The sequence below is a fragment of the Mastomys coucha genome, unplaced genomic scaffold (genome assembly GCF_008632895.1).
Source record: "Mastomys coucha isolate ucsf_1 unplaced genomic scaffold, UCSF_Mcou_1 pScaffold21, whole genome shotgun sequence".
NCBI lineage: Eukaryota > Metazoa > Chordata > Mammalia > Rodentia > Muridae > Mastomys > Mastomys coucha.
Genome location: NW_022196904.1, coordinates 107,384,045 through 107,403,496, shown reverse-complemented (window position 1 = coordinate 107,403,496; position 19,452 = coordinate 107,384,045). Strand labels below are relative to the sequence as shown.

Sequence of the window (19,452 nt, the reverse complement as noted above, 5' to 3'; positions counted from 1 at the left end):
CCCGACTCCTTTAGAGGGGATGGGTGGAGAAAGACTGTGCTGCTTAGCAAAGAAACCAGTTTCTTTACAAAAAGTAATGACAGGTCATGCCAAGGTCACACGGCCAGACTCCCACTGCCACCCGGCAAACAGACTCAGAAGAGCTTCGGGCTTCTAGGGCTGCCTGCTTGCTGCCCCTAGCCATAGGGAAGAGGAGCAGAGTGGCGCCCAGGTCCAGGGACTCACTTTTTGTCCCCTAGCCTCAGCTTGAGGGTGAAGTGGAGTGGGGACTGCAGACACACACACCCCAGACTCTTCTGCTCCCTTGTTCCAGTTCCTCAGATGACTTGTCACCTCGTGGAACCTGACCCTCTCCTCTTCTAGCTTTGATCCCCAGGAATGGCTTGCCTTTTCATGAACTTCTTCGGTCCTGATTTCAAGTTCAATGAAGGTCACCCTAGTTAGTACATCTAACTGAGTCCTCAAAGTTGTTGGACTATGTATTCAATAGTTGCTTGTCGACACTTACTTGGGTGATGCCAATTATGGACCAGCATTGAGGACATAGGTTTCAGTCCCTGCCCTCTCTGATGCCCAAGAGAGTGAGCAGAGAACAGTGAGACTGGCTTTTATGGTTCTTCGTTGAATTATACATTTTCCTTTTCTGAGGCAGGATCTTGCTACGTAGTCCAGGCTAGCCTGTCATTCTCCCGCCTCCGTTTTCTGAGTGCTAGGATTACAATAGTAAGTCACAGCCTTCAATTACCATGTGTCACACAGAGAAGTTAAGTCACTTGTTAAGGCCACACAGTTACTTAGCAGTCAAGGTGGGATTTAAACTATAGGCTGGGAGGAAGATGTAGAAGTCAAATATCTCAATGGTCCTGTCCTCCCTCTTAGAAAAAAGTCTGAACTTTTATGGAACATAGAGCGTGATATTCTTTTTCTTCGGTCACAGTTTTTCAATTGGGAAAACAGCAAAAAAAAGCAAGCACAAAGGGAGGTCAGAGAGCAGGCATGGCTGTGCACCCACAAAGCTTTATTTATTTTGGTCAATGAGTTTCAGGGACTTTCTGAAAGTCAGGAAATACACGAGTCCTTCTTTGTTGGAAGGATGTGTACCAGCCTGCCATAGGGCTGGCGTGAGTGAGCCAGAGTCTGCTGAACTCTGCGTTTCCTCTGTGTTCCCTCCGTGTGCCTGGGATTTTCTCTTCATGATTCCTGGCTTCAATCACTTCTCCACTGGTATCAGAAGAGTGAGCCCAGAGGATGTGACAAGGCAGGAGGAGGCCCTGGACTCCGGACTTTTTTTCTGTCCTCTTTGTCCCCACCTTGGGTTGCTCCCGGGCCACCATCTTGCACCTGAGCTTTGAGAAAGCTGGACACCATCAAGGGAGCTTATGGTGGCTTGTCTGTGTTCACCTCGGCTGTAGAAAAGGCTGAATAGGTCTCTTTTGGCCACTCATGTCCTGAGTACACACCTGTAAATTGCTAGAATGCCATAGATGGCTGGAAAGTAATATTTTATATCAAAATTCGTACTTTGTGGTGCTTGGGGGAACCTGGAGGATTGAGGAGGATCGAATATGCCAGGGCCCGTGTGACAGACGGCTATGGGAGTCAGCACTCTCCTTCCATGCCATGGATCCTGGGGATTTAACTCAGATCATTGGGTTTGATGGTAAGCACCTTTACACTGAGCCATCCCACACTCCCTCGCTTGTTTTGTTTGTTTTTTGTTTGTTTTTGTTGTTGTTGTTTGTTTTGAAATGTGGTCTAGTCCAGGATGGCCTCAAATTCACAACCTCCCTGCCTCAGACTCCTGGAGCCAGGATGATGGGTACACAAAATGCTATGCCTAGCTTATATCAAACATCTTTAAGCCCTTTTTCATGCTAGCCCCATGAGGCCAGTTTTTACTGCTTGTACCTGCCGAGGCAGTTCTTGGTGCCCAGGAGAAATCACCTTGTCTCAGAAGTCACAGAGAAGTTGTGTTTACTTTGAGGTTGGCAGCCATGCAGCATTTTCATACCGAGGGTCTTGTCTCATCAAAAGGAATGACCCAGGCTCGGAGCCCACCTCCTTCCCAACTCACCAGGGCACATGCTCTGTGGCCCACCTTACTCAGTGCTTGGCTGAGTTTGAGCTTTGGATGGAATCTGTGATTAGTGCCCTTAAGTACTTTCCCAGAAGGCAATTCATTGCACTTCAAAGAGCTTGAGTTTTAAAAGTTAATAGAACCACCATAACCTATGCTATTATTGATTTGATTTTTTTTTTCTCAACAATTGGACCTGTTTGACTGAGTTCAGATCCCCATGACCCAAGTAAAAGCTGAATGTGGTAGTGTGTTACCCTAGTGCTGGGATAGGAGGATTCAGTGGCTCACTGACCAACCAGCCTTGAGTTGATGAGCTCCAGATTCCTTCCTGGTCAAGACCCTGTGTCAAAAAAAAAAAAAAAAAGGTAGAGCAACTGAGGAAGACAGCTGGCATTGACCTCTGTCCTTCACATGTACATGTGCACAGTTACTTACAGGAAAATGTATGTATGCCACACATGTACATGTGTGTACACACATACATGGGGAAAAATTAACTCTCTTTATTTTAACTTAGAAAAAAAATCAAGTTGGGAATGATAGTATATGTCTATAATCTCAGAACTTGGGAGGGTGAAGCAGGAGAACCAAGAGTTCAGGTTAGCCTATCTCAGAACAGCCATTGAGCAACCAAGCATATACAAGGTCTGTGAGGAAAACTGCAACCCATGGGCAAAGGGAACCAGGATCACATGATAGAGGCAGAAGGCAGCCGGAAAAATTAACTCAAGGGGAACGCTTCAGTATTAAATCTGAGCTGGACTGGGCTATCTCCAGCCTTAGAGGGCTCACCTTGCTTTGTGTACCAGGAAGGATGGGAGTGAGCAAGAGTCAAGAAGATGTTAACATCTGGGAACAAACCCAGACTGTCTCCTCCCTACTGGCTCCCTGTGCACCCCAAAGCCCTGGCTTGAGTTGCACTTTCCTTCCTGTCTGGGATCTGTCTTAAGCTGGTCATCAGAATTTGACGCCTGCTGAGTGGGTTAATACTACCATATTTCCTTTGAAATCATGATGAAATCCTGGGTCTGTAAAAATGTCTTAGCTGGCAAAAGCGTTTGCCACAAAGTCTGATGACCTGAGCTTGATCCTTGGAACTAGGTGGAGGAGATAGAGAGAGGACGGTCTCCTCTGACCTCCACATAGTGCCACGGTGTGTGTGAATGTGAATGCACACACACACACACACACACACACACACACACACACATGCACACACACGCACACACACATGCATGCACACACACAAAAGAAATGTTACAATTTTTTAAAAGAAAAGAAATCCTGGATCCATAGTGGAGCCCTTCTTGGATGAAGAGGAGGGAGCTTGGAGCTCGGGGACCCATGAGAAGGAGATGGGGTACAGGGTGGAACCACACCAGGGAGGGAAGCCCAGCTCCTGGCTTCCTTCCAGCCCCTCCCCCATTTGTGGGTGGTCGAAGGATGCTCTCTACCAGCAGGATTGGAGCAGGATTGGAAGGTAGGGCCCTGGCAGGGGCGGGGAAGTCAGCCTGTCAGTTTAGCTAATCAGGCCCTCTTGGGCTGGCTTCTGGCTATTTCAGTCTGGGAAGGTTTGCGAGTCCCCCGAAGTGTGGCTGTGTGCTGAGTAGCATGACGAGCTATCTACCCGCTCTGATTCATAACAGCACACGGTGCACATCAAATGGAAACGCTCACAGTTCCCGTTTATTCGCTGTTAGTTAACCAAGAGGCTCCCAGCAGCCCTGCAAACATAGCCATACCTTGGTAGTTAAGTCAGCTCCCTCCCCAGAATGGTGAGTGTGAAGATGCGGGCTGCTGCTTTCTGTTGTTTTTGTCTTGCTGTTCTTTGAGTTGCTGGAATATTGCTAAACTGGTCTCTCTCTCTCTCTCTCTCTCTCTCTCTCTCTCTCTCTCTCTCTCTCTCTCTTCCCCCCAACCCCCTCCCTCCTGGCTTCACCGTGGCTCTCTAAAAGGGCAGTTGGAACCACTGAACGAGGTGGGTTAATTCAATCATCTGTTTGGTCTGGATTCTAATCAAATGCTTGCCTTTCTGTTTGGAGTCTGGTGTGGGGCTAGGGCATGATTGAGTACTGAGTCACAGGATATTAACAAGGGTACAGTTTCTATTCCCTTCTACAAAAAGGGAGACCCTGGCAAAAGGGGCATCGCTGGACAGACAGCATGTGTGTCCCAACTCAACTGGACTTCCCTACTTTAGTTGCATGTCTCTGGGGCTATTTTTCCTGAAGTATCTTTTTTTTTCTTTTGCCAGGAGAGAACCCTATACATTGTGTGTTTGAGAACATATTGTCTGGCCCTCTCCATGTCATAATAACCTCCCACCTGTCAAGAAAGGCACACACATAAACTACAAAGGCAAACACCTGCACGTGTTCTGCTTGCTCCGAATGACTGCAGCCACTTCTGTTTGCCATCCCGTATGCCATAGTGCATAAATAAGAGAGAACATTTTTTTCTCCTATCAGCAGTTCTGCTCTGGGGTACCTATTTATCATGGGTGGGGCAATCCCAGATGGGCTGCTTATAATTTGGGGTGTTCTCTCTCCTCTCACTCTTCCTCCCCCAATGGCCCCAGGGCTTTCTTTCTAGAATCTCTGACGTGCTGCTGTGCGGCTGGACTTGTCAACACTGCTGTCAGAGGTGCTATGAGTCCAGCTGCTGCCAGTCCAGTGAAGATGAAGTGGAGATCTTGGGACCTTTCCCTGCCCAGACTCCTCCATGGCTGTGAGTAACCACCCCCCTTGGAAATTTACCTCCCAGCAGCCTCTCCACTGGAGGGTGGGCAGGATGGGGGATACACTGAGTTTCCATGGACATAGCCAAGAAGAGCCTCTTTGTGCCCCCTCATTTGTGGGCCAGCTGGTAGCACCAGCTGGTGGCGAGGCTCCTGCTCACACCAAGATTCTGAGATGCTAGCCGGGTGATGCTAATCTTGGGGACACTTTAAGTAGTCTAAGTATCCAAGCAGAAAAGGATCTGTGTTCTTTTTTGAAGAACTTTGTGAAGGTAACAGTGTCTAACTGCCCCTTCCCAGGTAGTGTGGCAGACTGACCTAAGGCCCAGCCCCAGGCCTGCACCAAGTATGTGCTCAGTGAATCTGAGATACGAGCACCTTTCTGATGTTGCTTTTGGCTGGCCTAAAAAAGATCTCATAACCTGGACCCCCAAGGAGGGAGGCCCAAGCCCATCCTGCCTCTAGTGCTGGCGGTGCTCACCCCGGCTTCTTTCCTTTTATTTCTAATCCACTCCCCTCCTGCATCCGAATACAACTTCTCCATCTGCTAGTCGCTCAGATATTTTGGGAATGCAGTTTTGAAGCTCAGCCACATGTCTGATCCACCTCTCTGTGGCAGGGAGAGGGATGTGGTCAGAGACTGGGGAGGAGCCAGGAGGCCAGGGCTGGGAAAGACCTAGCAATAATCAACAACAGCTGCTGGGAACTCTGGGAGGGAGGCCCAGAGAGGAGATGGTGCTGGATACGAACAGACAGGAATCTAAGGGTAGCACTTGCAACTGTCTCATCTGAATCTTGGGCTGAAATCCCAGAAGTCCCTGGAGCCCCATCTTTCCTCTGGGTCAGAGGTCATGGCATGTGTGCTCCTTTTAGAAGCAAGTTTCAGATATTTCCAGAATACAGTGGCTTCGTGTCAGTGTGAGCTCAATCAAGTTCAGTTTCTATGGCAGCTTTCTAGCTCTGAGAAAGTTGCTTGATTATTCTGAGCCTTGGTTTTCCATCTGTAAAATGGGACAGTAAAAAAAAAATTAGTACTTACCACATAGGTTTGATGAATTTGTGTTTAGAAAAGTACTTAAGAGTGCTTGAGACTTTGTTGATGATCAAAATGATGGAACATCTATTGCTTGTTTGTTTGTTTATTATTGAGACAGGATTTCACTATGTAGCCTTGACTTGTCTGGAACTGTCTTTATAGACCAAGCTAACCTTGAACTCACAAAGCTCTGCCTGCCTTTGCCTTTTGGGTACTGGGATTGAAAGCATGGTGGCCTTATTCATTTTTATTTTTTTAAGATAGAGTCTCAGGTAGCTCAGACTGGCCTTGAACTTGCTATGTAGCCAAAGATGACCTTGAACTTCTGATCTTCCTGCACCTACCTCCTAAGTGCTGAAATTACAGGCATGTGCCACCACACAGAGCTAAGCATGTTAGACGAGCATTCTACCAACTGAGCTATGCCCGTGGCTTTATGATTGTAAGTTTTATAAATCCTGGTTTGGCTTTGATTTCCTTAACTAGAGAATGTGAATAATAAAATAATTTGTTTTACAAACTGTAATTAAGCGTAAACGAAGAAGGCTAGCCATAGTAATGTATACCTTTAAGCCCAGGACTGGAAAGGCAGAAGCAAGAGGATTGTGAGTTCAAGACTAGCCTGAGCTACATAGTGAGGCCCTGTCTCAAAAACAAATGTGAATGAGCTATCTTCAGAATGCATTTAGCCCAGGACCAAGATATCTATAAACATCCTTTCTGTCTTGTTGGGTGTCAACAAACACCTTGTGCTGATCTTAAGGACACAATTTATCTCTAAGTTGTGGCGTGACTCCAGTAGGTGTCACAGAGCTGAGATGTGAGAGACAGTCCCATTTCATAGTGTCCTTATATCAGAGTGGCTCAGAATATTTGGATCCTACAAGCCACGTGTCTTAGTCACTCAATAGAATAGCTGTTAGCCAGGTACAGTGTCTTGTCTGTATTCCCAGTCCTGAAATGGAGGTGAGAGGACTGTGCGTCCAAGCCTGGGACGCACAGCAATGCTCTCTCAAGCCTGGGACGCACAGCGATGCTCTCTCAGAAACTCAAGGGCTGGGGACACGGAGTTCAGTGCTTGCCTCATAATTGGGGTTCAAGGTTTGATTCTCAAACCAGAGACAAAACAGAAGGGGAAAGACATCCAAATATATATGCACAAATGTGTGTGTGTGTGTGTCTGTGTGCACAGTTGAAAGACCTGTTGACAAACCTTAGGGGGAGACTAAGAAAGCCTCTTAAGTCATCAGCACAGAGAAGTGAGGCTCGGCTCCCTTGGTGGTTCTTCCCTTCATCTTCATCTGATCTTTGGTGTATGGTATGTGTGCATATGTGTACATTTTGTGAGTACACATAGAGGTCATAGGATAAGTCTTCACCTTCGACCTAAAGACAATGTGACTTACTGTTCTCCACTATACACATCAGGTCCTTATATCTATTTCTTATCTTACAGTAGGAATGCTGGCCTTCATTAGGATCTGAGCTCAGATCCTTAGCACTAAGTGACAGATACTACCCACTGAACCATCTTCCAGCCCTGTAGTTTGTTTGTTTGAGTGCATATTGTGTATGAGTCACTGACATCTTCATGGGGTTAGATGGGCTTTTGTCAATAGGCTCAGGGACTTTTCAACTTTGTCTAGGACTTAGAGCAAGTGTGGAAGTCAGGTTACCCACCAACGCTATGGCATTTTGCATTGCAATATTTGGAGTTGGACAGTCTGCAAGGTGAACAGCTGTAAGCAACCTTCCTGCTTCCCAGGAAGAGCCAGGCTCCCCCAGGCCCTGAGTGGCTCTTCATTTATTTTGGCATCTAACACAGTGTAAAGAAGAACAGATATGTGTATAGGGGGAGGCAGGTTCAATCGTTAAAAGGCAGATCCGCAGCTTGTGTTTTCTCCAGATCTGTTTACCAAGTGGGCAGTTACATGTTATCAAACAGACAGGAAGTAGAAATGTCAAGTGCTTGGGCTGAGAGAGGCTGTTCCTGCTATGACATCTGGGGCTCGTCTCCATGCGGTGCCACGTGGTGGATGAACTGACCTCTGTGTGTGTTCTGGGTGAGATCTCTAGGGACACGTGTATTAATGTCATACAGATAGGTGAAGATCTTGGTGGCTGCACAGTCTACCTGGCTCTGTTGAAGCAGTGCCAGGAAGATCCTTATGGGAGAGTGAAGGAAAGCCAAAGTGTTTATGTGCTGAACAAGCCTTTATGGAATAACTACTTTAGGCAAGGTTCTCATGGGTTGCCCAGGGAATGCCCAGCTGTGGCAGGAAACACATGCATCTGGACTGGAGCATAGCTGGGATCCCCTGGGACGCCATGGTTCATCAACAGGCAAAGCAGTTCCCACAAGCTTGCATTTCCCATTTACAAGGGGGGGGGGGAGTTCATAATAGCTGGCTGCAGGATTGCTCAGAGAATGGCCTGAGATAGAGCTTGTGGGTACCATAGGTGCCACACACCAGTCCCTGCCCGCTTTGATCAGAGTGCAGATCCCACTGTTCAGGAGTGACAGGACACCTCAGTGTTGCTGACCCCAGATCATTCTGAGATGTAAAACACAAGCTGGCCCTGAAGATGACAGTGAAGCATTGAAGAGAATGAAAGATGTACACAGAGGGGCAGGAAAAGTCACAAGAGCAAGGTCGTGGTCCTTAGAGAAGGGGGCCACTGAAACAGATAGATACTGGACAAGAGAAGAGCCAGGAAAAGCACATTAGGCAGAGGGAACAGAGAGGCCCAGGGTATCTGAGGAGCACCGAGGTGGGGCAGCCCCTGTCTCACAGGCACTTGTGTCTGAGTGGATCTGGAAAGTGGTGACATTTAAGCTGAAGGATGTTGAAGGTATGCTAGTCTCATAGGAGGAGGTGGCTGTCACAGTGAAACTTGGCAACTGGGAAGCAGGGCCACAGGCAGGCAGGGGTCCAGGGGCCTTTCAATCCAGAGGTTAAGGGAAAGTCACTCCAGTTTGGTCCTGCCCCATCCCCTGTCCCCATGCTCCTGCCTTGCATGCTTCATCCACTGTCCACACACAGCCAGCAAAGTATCCAGTCCCCTTTCCAGCCTATCTTGTCTGATGGTTACCTTTCCTCCCTCCGGGAGTAGTTAAATCAGCCCCAGCTCGCCCAAAGATCCTGTAGAATTCAAAGTTTGCATTTTTTCCCCAAGACATTTTTGTTTCCTTGTAAGTTTAAATGTCAAGTTGAGGGGATGCAGTTTGGATGGCCTTAATCAGCCATTATGGCTCAGGGTGCGCTGTGCAGAAGATTTACCTGTGCACAGTATCACTAGCAGCCATATCTCTTTGCAGTCTCCTCTGTCTTTCCCTGCCCAGCTTGCATACTGGCAAGACCTCATTTTATTTACTCATTTGAGACAAGATCTTTCTTGGTAGGCTGACCTCAAGCCTAAGATTCTTCTGCCCAGTCTCCTGAATGCTGGGATTACAGGTATACACCATGCCCAATTTAGGGTTATCTTTAGAGCCACCCCTGTTGTAATATCAGCTAAAACATACCAAGTATCCAGCTATGTCTTTGCTGTATCATTCAGTGCTTATTAACTCATTCTGAGGGTTTACCAGGCAGAGAAGGTGGCTTTCTGGTTATTCCCACATTATAGATGGAACAATGGAGGAACAGAGAGGGGAAGGGAATCACCCAGGTGCATATAGCTAGAGTTCCAATTCAAAGTGTCTGTCTGTCTGTCTGTCCATCCACCCATCTCCCTACCTATCTATCATCTAACATTTATCTCTCATCTCTCATCTCCGTCACCATCTGTTCTTCTGCATCCTGCCCATGCCTCCCCCAGTTCCTTAGCATTTCTCGTCTTCATTAGCATCACGTTGAGTCACTGCCACTGCTAATCCATAACTGCTTCTCTACCTCCAACTTCTGTTCTCAAGTCATTGGTTCACAGGGCCATTTTGTAGCCATTCTCCCGCCATTCCACCCTTGAGTGACATTGTCATGGCATATTTTTAAAGGATGTTAAATCAGAGGCACAGAGATGGTTGGGACAGAAGGACACAGATCCCCAAGAGCAACTAAATGCATCTAAACAACCACATGGTTCCTTCCAGACCCAAGATTGACAGGTCTCCAGCTTCAATCCACCCACAGTGGTGCCCCCATGTGGCAACAGTGTAGGTTTGCATGCCCTCCACACAACAAGCTATTTTCTAAAGCAGGGATAAGATCTTTGAATTATTTCAGCTTGTGCAAAAAGCAAGACTATATTTCCATTGTTCTAAGTGATGTAGCATGGGTCAGAGGCCACATCATTGCCATGAATGTCCCAAGATAGGAGTCCTTGTGTTCAGTCACTGAACGTTGCTATGGTTTGGTAAAGGTATAGCTAGTGGTTGGACTGTGGGAGAAGGCAGAGAGCAGATAGAGGCCCATGTGGAACTCTGGTGAGGATTGCCTCCACAGCCATTGAAGCCCCTTCTCCTCCTGCAGGATGGCCAGCCGGAGCAATGACAAGGATGGTGACTCCGTGCACACAGCCAGCGATGTTCCTTTGACCCCAAGGACCAACTCCCCTGATGGGAGACGCTCATCCTCAGACACATCCAAGTCCACATACAGCCTGACTCGGAGAATCTCCAGTAAGTGCCTGGGACAGCTGGGGTTGAGGGGACATTCTCTTAGTACAGGGGGAAAGCTAGCTGAGCATGGTGGCTCATGCCAGAAATCTCTGCACTCGAGAATCTAAGACAAGAGAATCTAGGATGGCCTGGAGTGGTATGAGTTTCAGGCTAGCCTGAGCTATCTCAGAGTGAGATCCTGTCCCAAAACAACCCCAGCAGTGCTTACACTCAGCGTCATAGAAATAGGAAAACAGACATAAGGGAGACCAAGGGGCATTGCCCCGGATATGTCATGCTTTCCATTCATTCATAGCCTAACTGGACTTCCATCCAGGAATACTGGCCCCTGGGCCCACCCTCCTGAAGTAGGGCACTGTTGCACTTCATCTAGGGAGGGGAAGCTTCCCTCCTGGTTCCTGCACTTGCAAGTGTAAGGCTCTGGAAGGCACGCATGGTCTATTCCTTCATCCATAAGGTGTGCTAATGTCTCACTTAATCCAAGGGACTATAGGAGTAGATGGCTCAGGGCATATCATCCACTTAGAGTACTACTGGTATCACACTACTCTGAAGACTGTGATGGCAATGCTCCTGAGGCCACCATTCCTCACAATAAACAAGAATGCAGTTATTTCTCTTTATGCACACATTTGGAACCCTAGGGTTCAACTGACCCTGGCATTTAGAGGCTGAGGTAGGAGAATTATAAAATCAAGGCCAGCTACCTAGTGAATTCCAGGCCATTAGAGGCTACTTAGCAAGACAGGTCTCAAAGAACCAAGAAAAAAAGATTGTGTGTGTGTGTGTGTGTGAGTGTGTGTGTGTGTCCATACTTAACACAGACTTTCTTTTCATGTCTTTATTACCTAAACAATATGATGTAGTAGCCAAGCCTGGTGGTGTAGGCCTATGATCCCAGCTAGTCAAAAGGCTGAGACAGGAGGATTATGAATGCAAGGATAGTTTGTGCAATTGGGTGATGCCCTATCTCAAAAGAAAAAGTGAAGAGAAGCTCATGCCTGTAGCTCAGTGGTAGAGCCTTGCCTACGTGCATGAAGGCCTGGACTGAATCCACCACAGTGTAGGAGGACAAACACAGGAAGTTTCATTTCATTGCACTTGGATTATACATAGCTTGGCAATTATTTGAAGATGGTGCAGGGGGTAATGCAGCCTTTTTGCACTGGGATACAATGTATCTACACGTGTACTGAGCTACATTCATAGCTAGCCTGGAGTACATGTTGTTCGTGTTCTTCAGTCTGGACATTACATGAATGTATATGGGTGAGCATGCATGGATAATATGTTGTTCTTTTCCATTCTTAAATTTTGTGTATGGATGTCATTCTATCTGTCTTTCTGTCTCTCTGTGTGTATGTGTCTGTGCAAACCATGCTGCATATGTGGAGGTCAGAGGACAACTTTTGGGAGCTGGTTCTCTCTTCACAACATGTGGGACTGAGCTCAGGTTCCCAGGCTTGGTAGCAAGTGCTGAGCTATTGGGTCAGCCCCCATGTTGTACCATGTAAGGGTTTTGAGCATCTGGGTGCTTGGGTGTGTTGGATTCCAAAGCGCATGAAACACCTGCATTTCCAGTGTGCACAGAAGAGCCCATTGAAGCAGAGAAACCCATGTGGGCATCTGGGGACCTTTGCTGATGTCACCAGGTGGCTGGTGGTGGTGATCATTGTTCTTGGTGGCTGTTTAGGTCTGGATTCCCGGCGCCCCAGCTCCCCACTCATTGACATCAAACCCATTGAGTTTGGCATTCTCAGTGCCAAGAAGGAACCCATCCAGCCGTCTGTGCTGCGCCGGACCTACACCCCCGATGACTACTTCAGGAAGTTTGAGCCCCGACTTTATTCCCTTGACTCTAATCTTGATGACGTAGACTCCCTGACTGATGAGGAGATCATGTCCAAGTACCAGCTGGGCATGCTGCACTTTAGCACACAGTATGACCTGCTGCACAACCACCTCACCGTGAGAGTGATCGAGGCCCGGGACCTGCCACCACCAATCTCCCACGACGGCTCTCGCCAGGACATGGCCCACTCCAACCCCTACGTCAAGATCTGCCTCCTGCCTGATCAGAAGAACTCCAAGCAGACGGGGGTCAAACGCAAGACCCAGAAGCCCGTGTTTGAAGAGCGCTACACCTTCGAGATCCCCTTCCTAGAAGCCCAGAGGAGGACCCTGCTGCTCACTGTGGTGGATTTTGACAAATTCTCCCGCCACTGTGTGATTGGGAAAGTAGCGGTGCCTTTGTGCGAGGTAGACTTGGTGAAGGGTGGCCATTGGTGGAAGGCTCTGATCCCCAGTTCTCAGGTAAGGCTTGACACCCCAGAAATTCTTTTTTTTTAAAGATTGTTATTTTAATTCATTTTACTATTTAACTTTTTCTTCTGAAGTTGGGTGTGGTGACACATTCCTGTAACCCCAGCACTTGGGAGGTGTAGTGAGGATCAGATGGTCAGAGTCACCTTTAGCTATGTAATGAATTTGAGGATAGCCCGGGCTATATAAGGTCTTGTGTCAAAAAAGCCAAAGACAAAAAAAATTGTATTTAAGTTGTTTCTATTTGAAATAGTTTTATGCTTATATGAAGTTTTGAAAACAGCAGAGCACTAATCATCCTCAGAATGCTTTACAGCCCAGAGCATATAAGCTATACCACAGGACACTGTAAACTGGAGTAGACCAAGTTCAGACTCTAGTGATTACACATGACCACCTACCATATTTGTGTGCATGTGTGAGTATGTGTGTATGTGTGTATGCATGCATATACATTGTGTATGTGCAGGGGCATGCATATGTGAGTATGTGTTTACCTGTGCATATGCATATATGTGTGTACATGTACATATGTGTTTGTGCATGGGCATACATTGTGCATGGACGTGCACATATGTGTATGTGTTTATATGTGTCCATGTATGTCTTAGTCAGGGTTTCCATTCCTGCACAAACATCATGACCAAGAAGCAAGTTGGGGAGGAAAGGGTTTATTCAGCTTACATTTCCACATTGCTATTCATCACCAAAAGAAGTCAGAACTGGAACTCAAGCATGTCAGGAAGCAGGAGCTGATGCAGAGGCCATGGAGGGATGTTACTCACTGGCTTGCTTCTCCTGGCTTGCTCAGCTTGCTCTCTTATAGAACCTAAGACTACCACCTAGGGATGGCACCACCTACAATGGGCCCTCCCTCCTTGATCACCAATTGAGAAAATGCCTCACAGCTGGATCTCATGGAGGCACTTCCCCAACTGAAGCTCTTTTCTCTGATAACTCCAGCCTGTGTCAAGTTGACACACAAAACCAGCCAGTACAATGTACTTGCATGGGTGAGTGTGTGTGCGTGTGGGGTAGTATGCATGTGTATATATGAATATGTGTATGTCTACACATGTGCATGCATATTCATGTGTGAGTATATATATTTGCAAGAGCATGCGTGAGTATGCGTATGTGTGCATGGGCATACATACAGATATGTGTGTGTGCATGGGCATACATGTAGATAATGTGTGTGTGCATGGGCATACATGTAGATAATGTGTGTGTGTGTGACACACACACACACACAAACACAAAGACAGAGAAGTTCTATGAAGTCTTGTCACTCTTTGGTGTATGTATGGAGGTGTATGGGTCTGGAGTGTGTAGGGTATATGAATATGCATTTGTATGCGGAGGCTAGAGGAGGATGTCATGTGTCCTACTTACTCTGTCACTCTCTGCCTTCTTTCTCTGAGGCAGGGACTCTCACTGAACCTGGAGTAGACTGGTGTCCAGCAAGCCCTAAGAGATCCTCCTGTCTCTGTCCCCATAGCACAGGAGTTATAAGCATGCATAGCCATAGCTGGGTTCTCAAGTGGGTTCTGGGATCCAGACTCAGGTCCTTGTGCTTATGAAGCAAGGACTCTTATGGGCGTCTCTCCAGTTCCAGTTCTGTGAAATCTTACCAGATTCATGACCCAAGCTCCCTAGGAACACTTTTGCTGCCAATGCTGACCTGTTTAATCAGGGGTTGTCCAGGATATAAAGCTATCAATCATTTTGACTTTCAGAAAGTGATTTGGAAGAAAAAAAATACAAAAATGAGGGCAGTGGAGTTGATGACGCACGGGTGTTTTTCAGGCAAACTATGTGGTGATCTGCTTCCTTCCCATGTCCAGCTGGAGATGAGAGGCATGTGATTAGCTGCTGGGGAAGCCACTCGAAGGCCACAGGCTAAGCTGTGACTTCAAGAGGCTACAGGCAGAGGGAGGGAGCTGAACAGTCCAGAGAAGAAGGCACAGCCAGGAAGAGACATACCTTGTACACTGCAATGGTGAGGGTGGCCCAGCCCAGGAAGTTACAAATAGGGTATTTGTACACGAACATGCTTGGGGCATCTCAAAGCTGTTCAGTCTTGGTCAAGAATTCAGTGGCCCAGGGCTGCCTTCACAGAGGCGCATTGGTTGGTTTGTGGTGAGTGCTGTGCTAAGGATTGAACCTAGAGCATTGTGCATACTTAAGTGTACTACCCTCTCCTGGAGCCATGTTACATCCCAATGGCATACTGGTTCTCCAGTGTGGGGACAAAAGGACTGTCCTGTTAGCTGTGTGTGTGTGTGTTTATCCTCCAAGATGGATATCTACCCTTTTCTTCATATGGATTCCCTGAGAAGAAGGCTCCGAGGCAAGGCATATCATTTATCAGGGAGATAGCACCAACTGGGAACACCAGGAGAGATTTGGAAAGTCAGAAAGAGTGTGTGATGTGCATATCAACACAGTGGGTCATTGTCTGGTCCTTAAACCTGCCAGGGACATAGGACTTTGTGCAAGACACACATGCGAGCCCAATGTTGCTCACCCACAGAACTGTTCAGTGAAGGCTATTGTGGACTGGAAGCTTAACTCCCTGGCAATTTTGGCCTGTGGTCCTAGTAGGTAAGAGAGCTCTAATGCCCATCATGGGAGGTGACATCCAGACACAGGTCTTTGCTGAAGCAGGGAGCACAAGGAAAGGGCAGGCAGGGCACAGGGACTGTTGTGAGTCTGGCTTCATACCATCGACACTTCCTCTGGGTGGGTCTTCCCATTGGCATTGCCATCAGGACCTGCTGGGTGCTCTCTGCAACTAAGGCAGTAGTTGACTACAGTTGGTGTTCAAAGAACTACCCCGTCTCAGCCATTCAGAAGTTTACAGTTGAGGGATGGGGGAGAGTTCTATCTTGCCAAACTCAAACACCATTCCTTATCCAAAACCCTGGAGAAGCAGAGAACCTGTTTGACACCCACACAACCCAACCCCAAGGTCTTGCTCAGTGTTAGCTTCCCTTCCGGCACGGTCCTCTGGGAGCCATGCTGTGGCTTGCTCCCCTCCCTCCTTCTCTTCCTTTCTTACCTTCCTCTCTCTTCTCTCTTTCCCAATTCCTTTCTCTTCCTTCCCTCCATGTCCTTACCTCTTCCCTCCTAGGAAACTGGCAGCCAAGACTGCCTTGCTGGCATTTGAACCCAGATGCAGAGGGCTTCGCTCTTAGCCATTCTTACAGAGAAACCTATATCAGTTGGGCAAAGCACCAGCAACTTGGACTAGCTTTGAACTCACAGTCCTCCTGCTTCAGACTTCTGAGTGCTAGGATTACAGGCATGCAGCATCATGCCTTGCTAGAATTCTTTTCAATTGTGGGTGGGGCCTGGATTGGCTTGGCAGATGGCTCAGCTAGTAATGTGCTTGCTCTGCAAGCATTAGGACCTAAGTTTAGTACCCATCTAAAAACCTAAGTTCCAGGCATGTGTCTGTAATCCCAGTGTTTGTGGGGCTGGGGCAGAAGGATGTTTGGGTTCATTGTGAGACCTTGCCTCAAAAAATAAGGTGGAAGGAAACTGGAAGGATGGCTCAGGGGTTAAGAGCACTGGCTGCTCCTCTAGAGGACTGGAGTTCAATTCCCAGCACCACCCAACAGCTCACAATTGCCTGTAACTCAAGTTCCAGGGGATCTATCATGCCAGGCATGCATGTAGTGTGTGTGTCTGTGTATATATATATATATGTGTGTGTGTGTGTGTGTGTGTGTGTGTGTGTGTGTGTATGCATGTAGCCAAAACACCCATACATATAAAATGAAATAAATATTTACATAAAAAATAAGGTGGAGAGCAATTGAGAAAGATACTGGATGTTGACCTTCAAACCCCCCACATGCACACATACACGTAATGCATGCATGCCTGCACACACACAAGACCATATACATATATGCCACAGCAAGCATGCACACACACACATACACACACGCATACATGCACACATTCACACAACTGTTTGGGGCTTGCAGGAGAATCAGGAGGGAGATATATAGGTTTTTCATCACTCCCCTCCACCCCACCCTCTCAGTCCTCCCTTTCCCACTTCACTCACCATAGCAGTATGTTTGGTACTAGAGACAAGCCCACGTTAACACATCATTATTGCAGTTTGGGGTACACTGTTAACGTGTACATCCCATAGATCTGGGTAAATGTCTAGTGACATATGTGCACTGTGATAGCAGCAGATAGAGTGGTGTCACCAGGGCTCGTGAGATACTCAGAGTTCTCTGCTGATTGGGCTCAGTACCTGGAAACTGCCGGGAGTTATGGACGCCCCCAGCCTGCCTTCTGGACTGCTAAAAACAGCCTGGTAAACAGAGGCTCCTAACTGCCTTCTGTATTTTGAGATTCCTCACCAACTGCTACTGTCACTGTTCAGCCCTTAACCAGGCAAATGGCAATGTTTTAAACTTGCTCTGAGATGCTGTCGACCCTGACCTTTTAGAACCCTACCTAGTGTGTGTGTGTGTGTGTGTGTGTGTGTGTGTGTGCATGTGTGCGTACAAGCATGTGTGTGCATGTATACATGCGTGTGTGTGTGTGTGTGTGCATGCATGCGTGCATGTGTGCATGCATGTGCATGTGTGTGTTAAAGCTGTTTCTGACTCAGCTTCTGGTAGACAGTCCCAGTGCTTCTGGGGAACAGATGAGAGAGCCTTATAGAGCAGCAGAAACTAGAAGTTTCCCTATGTGGGGGCCTTTTGTGCCCTTCTTCCCTCAGTAGAAATCATTTTCACACTTGAGAGCCTATTAAAATTTTAATTACATTTTTTTATTTACTTAGTGTGCATATACTATGGAGCACTTGTGGAGGTCAGAGGACAGCTTGTGGGGACTGTAGGATCCAGGATCAAACTCAGGTTATCAGGCACACACAAGTACCCTTACCTGCGGCTTTCTATTGTTGTGACAAACATCATGACCAGAACCTACTTGGACAGGAAAGGGTTTTATTTGGCTTATATATGGGTCACATTCCACTGAGAGAAGCCTAGGCAGGAACCTGGAGCAGGTACTGAAGCAGAAGGCAGGAAAGAGTGCTGCTTACTGGCTTGCTCCCTATGGATTTGCTCAGCTCTTCCTTCCTTCCTTCCTTCCTTCCTTCCTTCCTTCCTTCCTTCCTTCCTTCCATTCTTCCTTTTTTATTTTATTTTTATTTATTCACTTTACATTCCACTCACTGCCCCCATCACCCCTCCCACAATCCTCTCCTCTTCTCCCCTCACCTCTGAAATGGTGCCCCCCCCAGTATTCCCCCCACCCTGGCACATCAAGTCTCTGTGAGGCTAAGCACATCCTCTCCCACTGAGGCCAGACAAGGCAGCCTAGCTAGAACATAACCCATGGACAGGCAGCAGCTTTGGGGATAGCCCTTACATCAGTTGTTCAGGACCCACATGAAGACCAAGCTGAACTTCTGCTACATATGTGTGGGGAGGCTCAGGTCTAGCCTATGTTTGCTCCTTGGTTGGAGGTTCAGCCTCTGAGAGGCCCCAAGAGTCCAGATTGAACTTTGTTGAACTTCCTGTTTAGTTCCTATCCCCTTCCAGGCTGCAATCCTTCCCCCAACTCTTCTATAAGAGTCCCCAAGCTCCATCCATTGTTTGTCAGCCTACTTTCTTATACAACACAGGACCACCTGCCAAGGAGTGGCACTGCCCACAGGAGGCTGGACCCTTCTGTATCATTTAGCAATCAGGAAAATGCTCCACAGACCTGCCTTCAGGCAATCTGACAAGAGACATTTTCTCAATAGCGGTGCCTCTTCCTAGATAACTCTAGCTTGTGTCAAGTTGAAAAAAAAAAAATCAACCAGGACACATGCTATGCTATCTTACTGTCCCCAACATGAGCTTTTGATCCATAGTTACAAGAACTGAAGGAAGAACCAGTAGCAATGTAGGTAAACATCCCTATCGCTTAAGTAAGGAGCCTGCATCACAGAAAGATTGAGTGACTAGTCCAAGGTCACACAGATTTTCATGGTAGAATCAGGACTAATTGGGTTGCCTGACTTCCAGACAGATCTTGCTACTGTCCTAACCATCTCGACTGCCTGCCCCCTTCTCCCCAATAATATGGTCCAGTGGCAAGTAAAAGCATGGGCCCTGCAATCGCATAGGCCTAAGTTCAAGTCCTGGCTCTGCCACCTACTAGGTGTATGTGCTCAGAAAGCTTTGACTTCAATGCTCAGCCTCAATTTTCTGTCTGTCACAGGAGGCTTGTACAGTGTGAAGATTCGGCCTCTCACGGCCTCCATTATGGCCTCCTTAGGAGCAGTCACTGTGAACTGTTTGACTTAGAATTCTGATACTAAATGTGTGTGTTAGCCTCCACAACAATCAAATCTCCATTTCCCTGAGCCCATCTTTGTTTCAATTCAGACTCTTCCCTGCCTAAGTTAGTGTCTCCCACTCATAAGTCCCACTTAACCACTTAGTCCGACTAGACTGTAAATCACGGAGCCCAGCTTAAGCCCTTTCCTTCTTATGCTAGCTCACATTTTCAGCAGCTTCAGCCCATGGGGCTCTGGCCCCTTGCACTAGGACAGAGAGCATCAGGACAGTATCCTTATGGAGGATGCAATCTAGCAACTGCCAGCAGAAGGGCAGTGAGGACAGGCA

The 19,452-nt window shown here is 47.5% G+C and overlaps 1 protein-coding gene across 6 annotated transcripts in view; it reads left to right on the top strand.

Moving 5' to 3' along the window:
- The window catches only part of Syt17 (synaptotagmin 17), a 66,504-nt gene that overhangs the window by 1,438 nt on the left and 45,614 nt on the right, over nt 1-19,452 (top strand). For 2 of the 6 annotated variants that reach the window (XM_031388040.1, XM_031388034.1), the window contains exons 2-5: nt 4,041-4,058; nt 4,659-4,807; nt 10,326-10,474; nt 12,168-12,787. In XM_031388040.1, the coding sequence (XP_031243900.1) occupies nt 10,327-10,474; nt 12,168-12,787 (768 nt within the window). In that variant the 5' untranslated portion in view covers nt 4,041-4,058; nt 4,659-4,807; nt 10,326. Of the gene's footprint in view, nt 1-3,606; nt 3,856-4,035; nt 4,059-4,658; nt 4,808-10,325; nt 10,475-12,167; nt 12,788-19,452 lie in introns of those variants that run through there. The other 4 variants (XM_031388035.1, XM_031388038.1, XM_031388036.1 and 1 more) reach the window with 4 other exon arrangements.